Source organism: Pleuronectes platessa, chromosome 14 (assembly GCF_947347685.1).
Source record: "Pleuronectes platessa chromosome 14, fPlePla1.1, whole genome shotgun sequence".
NCBI lineage: Eukaryota > Metazoa > Chordata > Actinopteri > Pleuronectiformes > Pleuronectidae > Pleuronectes > Pleuronectes platessa.
Genome location: NC_070639.1, coordinates 24,773,346 through 24,779,958, shown reverse-complemented (window position 1 = coordinate 24,779,958; position 6,613 = coordinate 24,773,346). Strand labels below are relative to the sequence as shown.

Genomic DNA, 6,613 nt, shown 5'->3' with positions numbered 1-6,613 from the left:
TCCTCTCATTCATCCTCTCATCCATCCTCTCATCCATCCTCTCATCATCCTCTCATTCATCCTCTCATCCATCCTCTCATCCATCCTCTTCATCCGTCCTCTCATCTGTCCTCTCATCCATCCTCTCATCCATCCTCTCATCCATCCTCTCATCCATCCTCTCATTCATCCTCTCATCATCCTCTCATCCATCCTCTCATCCATCCTCCCATCCATCCTCTCATCCATCCTCTCATCCTCCTCTCATCCATCCTCTCATCCATCCTCTCATCCGTCCTCTCATCTGTCCTCTCATCCATCCTCTCATCCATCCTCTCATCCATCCTCTCATCCATCCTCTCATCCATCCTCTCATCCATCCTCCCATCCATCCTCTCATCCATCCTCCCATCCATCCTCTCATCCATCCTCTCATCCGTCCTCTCATCCGTCCTCTCATCTGTCCTCTCATCCATCCTCTCATCCATCCTCTCATCCATCCTCTCATCATCCTCTCATCCATCCTCTCATCCATCCTCTCATTCATCCTCTCATTCATCCTCTCATCCATCCTCTCATCCATCCTCTCATCCATCCTCTCATCCATCCTCCATCCATCCTCTCATCCATCCTCTCATTCCATCCTCTCATCCATCCTCTCATCCATCCTCTCATCCATCCTCCCATCCATCCTCTAATCCATCCTCTCATCCATCCTCTCATCCATCCTCTCATTCATCCCTCTCATCCATCCTCTCATCCATCCTCTCATCCATCCTCTAATCCATCATCTCATCCATCCTCTCATCCATCCTCTCATCTGTCCACTCATCCATCCTCTCATCCATCCTCTCATCCATCCTCTCATCCATCCTCTCATCCATTCTCTCATCCATCCTCTCATCCATCCTCCCATCCATCCTCTCATCATCCTCTCATTCATCCTCTCATCCATCCTCTCATCCATCCTCTCATCCATCCTCCCATCCATCCTCTCATCCATCCTCTCATCCATCCTCTCATCCATCCTCTCATTCATCCTCTCATTCATCCTCTCATCCATCCTCTCATCCATCCTCCCATCCATCCTCTCATCCATCCTCTCATCCATCCTCTCATCCATCCTCTCATTCATCCTCTCATTCATCCTCTCATTCATCCTCTCATCCATCCTCTCATCCATCCTCCCATCCATCCTCTCATCCATCCTCTCATCCATCCTCTCATCCATCCTCTCATTCATCCTCTCATCCATCCTCTCATCCATCCTCTCATTCATCTTCTCATCCATCCTCTCATCCATCCTCTCATCCATCCTCTCATCCATCCTCTCATCCATCCTCTCATCCATTCTCTCATCCATCCTCTCATCCATCCTCTCAGCCATCCTCTCAGCCATCCTCTCATCCATCCTCTCATCCATCCTCTCATCCATTCCTCTCATCCATCCTCTCATCCATCCTCTAATCCATCATCTCATCCATCCTCTCATCCATCCTCTCATCTGTCCTCTCATCCATCCATCCTCTCATCCATCCTCTCATCCATCCTCTCATCCATTCTCTCATCCATCCTCTCATCCATCCTCTCATCCGTCCTCTCATCCGTCCTCTCATCCGTCCTCTCATCTGTCCTCTCATCCATCCTCTCATCCATCCTCTCATCCATCCTCTCATTCATCCTCTCATTCATCCTCTCATCCATCCTCTCATCCATCCTCTCATCCATCCTCCCATCCATCCTCTCATCCATCCTCTCATCCATCCTCTCATCCGTCCTCTCATCTGTCCTCTCATCCATCCTCTCATCCATCCTCTCATCCATCCTCTCATTCATCCTCTCATCCATCCTCTCATCCATCCTCTCATTCATCCTCTCATTCATCCTCTCATCCATCCTCTCATCCATCCTCTCATCCGTCCTCTCATCTGTCCTCTCATCCATCCTCTCATCCATCCTCTCATCCATCCTCTCATCCATCCTCTCATTCATCCTCTCATCCATCCTCTCATCCATCCTCTCATCCATCCTCCCATCCATCCTCTCATCCATCCTCTCATCCGTCCTCTCATCCATCCTCTCATCCATCCTCTCATCCGTCCTCTCATCTGTCCTCTCATCCATCCTCTCATCCATCCTCTCATCCATCCTCTCATCCATCCTCTCATCCATCCTCTCATCCATCCTCCCATCCATCCTCTCATCCATCCTCCCATCCATCCTCTCATCCATCCTCTCATCCGTCCTCTCATCCGTCCTCTCATCTGTCCTCTCATCCATCCTCTCATCCATCCTCTCATCCATCCTCTCATTCATCCTCTCATCCATCCTCTCATCCATCCTCTCATTCATCCTCTCATTCATCCTCTCATCCATCCTCTCATCCATCCTCTCATCCATCCTCTCATCCATCCTCCCATCCATCCTCTCATCCATCCTCTCATTCATCCTCTCATCCATCCTCTCATCCATCCTCTTCCATCCTCCCCATCCATCCTCTAATCCATCCTCTCATCCATCCTCTCATCCATCCTCTCATTCATCCTCTCATCCATCCTCTCATCCATCCTCTCATCCATCCTCTAATCCATCATCTCATCCATCCTCTCATCCATCCTCTCATCTGTCCTCTCATCCATCCTCTCATCCATCCTCTCATCCATCCTCTCATCCATCCTCTCATCCATTCTCTCATCCATCCTCTCATCCATCCTCCCATCCATCCTCTCATTCATCCTCTCATTCATCCTCTCATCCATCCTCTCATCCATCCTCTCATCCATCCTCCCATCCATCCTCTCATCCATCCTCTCATCCATCCTCTCATCCATCCTCTCATTCATCCTCTCATTCATCCTCTCATCCATCCTCTCATCCATCCTCCCATCCATCCTCTCATCCATCCTCTCATCCATCCTCTCATCCATCCTCTCATTCATCCTCTCATTCATCCTCTCATTCATCCTCTCATCCATCCTCTCATCCATCCTCTCATCCATCCTCTCATCCATCCTCTCATCCATCCTCTCATCCATTCATCTTTGCTCAGGTCTGATCACCTCCTCCTCGGTCACTGCTGCTCTACGGGATTCAAACCTGTGACCAGAAGCCGACAGATGGAAACTGGGATTATAATAATTTATACTTTTCCATGCAGGCAGTTTGTTTGTCGAGAAACAATCCACCTCACTGTGGAGGAACAGAACTGATCCAGTCAACAACACAGCAGACGTCAGCTCAACCAATCAGGGCTTACCGTACAGGATGGTCACCATGGAAACCGGCATGACCAGCACGCCCAGCAGCATGTCGGCGGCCGCCAGTGACATCAGGAAGTAGTTGGTGGCGTTCTGCAGCTTCTTCTCCAGGGACACGGCCAGGATCACCAGGATGTTCCCCATGACTGTGAGGGCGATGACCAGCAAGATCAGCAGCGCCGCCCAGTTCTTCTCCCCCCCCATCGCTCGGGGGGGGCACTGGGACCCGTAGAGCCTGTCGCCCTCCTGGTGGACGGCTCCTCCGGGGCTCAGTGCAGACCAGTTCCCCAGCCGGGCGTCCATTGCCGCTGTAGACCACATCATTTCCACGACAGCCCGGGTTTGTCAGGTTGTTGATCTGCAGGGAGTCGTCCAGGATCCACGTGCAGGCCACGGCTCGGAATCGAACGTGGTCACGGCTCCGACGGTGTAAGAGATCAACCCCGACACGTTCCCACCACGAAGGGTCATGGTGCCGAGCGTCAGAGGCCGGACGCCTCACGACGTGTGGACGACGGGTCCGAGTGGAGCAGGAAGGAGGAAAGTCTTCTCATCATTTAATCCCTTTGCTTTTCGTCTCGGTCAATTTCAATAATGAAAAACTTTTTATCACTTTTCATCACAAGAGAAATGAAATTCAATATCATCTCTTATTTACTCCAGTGTCTCAGAGGAAGCTCTCATTCTGTCGAAGGTCCGTCCCCACAGAGCAGAGATCCTGGACTCAGCTGCTCAGTCTCACAGGACAAGGTTGTGTGTGTGTGTGTGTGTGTGTGTGTGTGGGTGTGTGTGTCTTTTGACTCACATGTCTTGTAAAGAAAAGGAAAACTGTCTTCTTCTGATCATAGAATCCATTTGAAGCCGGAGGTCATGATGAAAACATCCTCTCACTTCAGTCTCTTCAGACGAACCACCACCGTCAGTCTCTGATTTCCACCGAAGACGTTTGTTCTCTTCATCTCAAAACTGTGGACGCAGCTGCTCAGTGAGAGAAGACGCATCGTGTGAACAGGTCTGAAATACACGTCTGTCCACATGTGTGTGTGTCCTCGATGTCTCAACTCAGCCCTGCACAGAGACACAGGGACGCATGATGGACAAGATATCTGACGTGTGTGTGTGTGTGTGTGAGAGTGTTACCCTAACTTTCCCCTCTCTCTATTTCCCAAACACACACACACACACACACACACACACACACACACACACACACACACACACACACACACTTGACGATAACAATCCTCTGGGTTTCCTCTCGTCTCCACAGATGTCAGTCACTCTGCTGATCCTCAACAGATCCGCCTCAGTTTTCCTCATGAATCTCAGGTTTTTAAAAAGCTTCTCTTCCTCTCTTCCTCTCTTCCTCTCTTCCTCTCTTCCTCTCTTCCTCTCGGTGAATGTACACGGCTCTCTCTCTCTCCCTCTCTCTCTCTCTCTCTCTCTCTCTCTCTCTCTCTCTCTCTAAGTTTCCTGAAGGTCGAAGACAGGGATCATCTCCTCAGACGGACGAGCGTCCATGTGGTTCCCAGAGTTGTTCAGCTCCTCAATGATTTTGAGGAGCTGAATGATTCCCCCCCTCATGCAGCTCCTCTCTCTCCCCTGTCTCTCTCTCTCTCTCTCTCTCTCTCTCTCTCTCTCTCTCTCTCTCTCTTCCCCCTGTCTCTCTCTCTCTCACATTCACACAGTAAATGTCTTTCCTCTGATCCGTCCTTCTCTCTCTGAATTTTTCTCTTTCTCCTTAAATCAGCTGCGTTCGTCCCCCTTTCCCTCTCCCTCTCTCTCTCTCTCTCCCCCCCTCTCTCTCTGTCTCCCTCTCCCTCCCTCTCTCTCTCTCTCCCCCTCTCTCTCTGTCTCTCTCTGTCTCCCTCTCCCTCCCTCTCTCTCTCTCTCTCTCTCTCTCTCTCTCTCTCTCTCTCTCTCTGTCTCTGTCTCTGTCTCTGTCTGTCTGTCTGTCTGTCTGTCTGTCTGTCAGTCTCTCTCTCTCTCTGTCTGTCTCTCTCTCTCTCTCTCTCTCTCTCTCTCTCACATTAGATCTAATGAATGTTTGAGGGACACAGTTGTTGGAGCTGAACGTCTCCGTCTGTCCACAGGAAGAAGAAGCAGACGCAGCAGGGGAGCTGATTAGAAAATTAAAAATCCTGTTGTAATGTTTTTTATGTGTTGGTCTCTGGACATGTTGTGTAGTTAGTGTGTGTGAAGCAGCAGCAGCAGGTTGTCGGGTTCGACTCGTTCACACCAACAGGGACATGTGGGAACATTCAGGCGAGGGGCGGAGCCTGTGGAGCAGCAGGAGGCGGGACATGACGTGTAATAAAGGAGACATTTTTCTCGTGGACACGTTTCCTGTGAGGACGGCTTGGTTGCGTTGCCATGGTGATTGGGGACATTGGGACGGCGACGTGTTTGTTTGATTTGAAACTTGAAGGATTTTCATGAAACTGAATCATTACATTACATTTCATGTTCCAGTTGTTCACTTTGAAACCATCCGAAGACACTCAGCGTCTCCGTCTCTCTCTCTCTCTCTCTCTCTCTCTCTCTCTCTCTCAGTCTGAAGGGTAATTACTGTCTCGCTCGTCCACTCACTGTGTCTCAGAGTCTCTCCATCATGTCCTCGGTCTCGCTGTCGACCTCTCTCAGGCTCATCTCTACTGTTTCCTGTCTGCCTGCGTTCAGCTGCAGCTTCAGATAAGACACCATTAACGAGCCTCATGGACCAATCAGCTCAGCTCCTGACACCAAACAGGAAGTTCGTTAACATTCAAGAATCTGGAGTCTTGTGTGTAATGTAGCTACAGAGGGGAGGGGCCATATATATGGGAGGGACCATTTAGAGGGGAGGGGTCTTCTAGAGGGGAGGGGCCGTCTCAAGGGGAGGGGCCGTCTCAAGGGGAGGAGCCGTCTCAAGGGGAGGAGCCGTGCAGCAGCTCAAACATCAGAAGAAAGAATCTACAGTCGTGTAGACAAGCGTCAGATATGACTGTTCAAAACAAACGCTTTGGATAAACACAACTTCCATATGACATGTAATGAATGAAAAATACAAAAATATTATTATATTATATCAAATGTATGATTTGTTGTATCAACATTAGAATGTGAGTGAGTGTCCTCCCGCTGCCGACTCATCACTTTGTGTCTGAAGAGGTTCGAGCAGCGAAGACGCTTCAAGTCAACGTCTGAGTCATGAGATCAGTGAACCACAGCTCCCAGCAGGGGGCAGCTAACCAGATCCGTCCCTGGGAACCGGGTTTCTAAAGAAATGGTTATTCTGACACACACGCACACACACAGACACACACACACACACACACACACACACAGACACACACACACACACACACACACAGCTATAGAAGGCTGTGATGCAGAAA

At 50.0% G+C, this 6,613-nt stretch overlaps 1 protein-coding gene across 1 annotated transcript in view; it reads right to left on the bottom strand.

The window, feature by feature from the left end:
- The window catches only part of htr2aa (5-hydroxytryptamine (serotonin) receptor 2A, genome duplicate a), a 6,999-nt gene extending 3,292 nt beyond the window's left edge, over positions 1 to 3,707 (bottom strand). Inside the window, 3 exon segments of the mRNA XM_053439228.1 lie at positions 3,236 to 3,539; positions 3,541 to 3,614; positions 3,617 to 3,707. Coding sequence (XP_053295203.1) covers positions 3,236 to 3,539; positions 3,541 to 3,614; positions 3,617 to 3,707 — 469 coding nt within the window.
- Between the last annotated feature and the right edge of the window lie 2,906 nt (positions 3,708 to 6,613).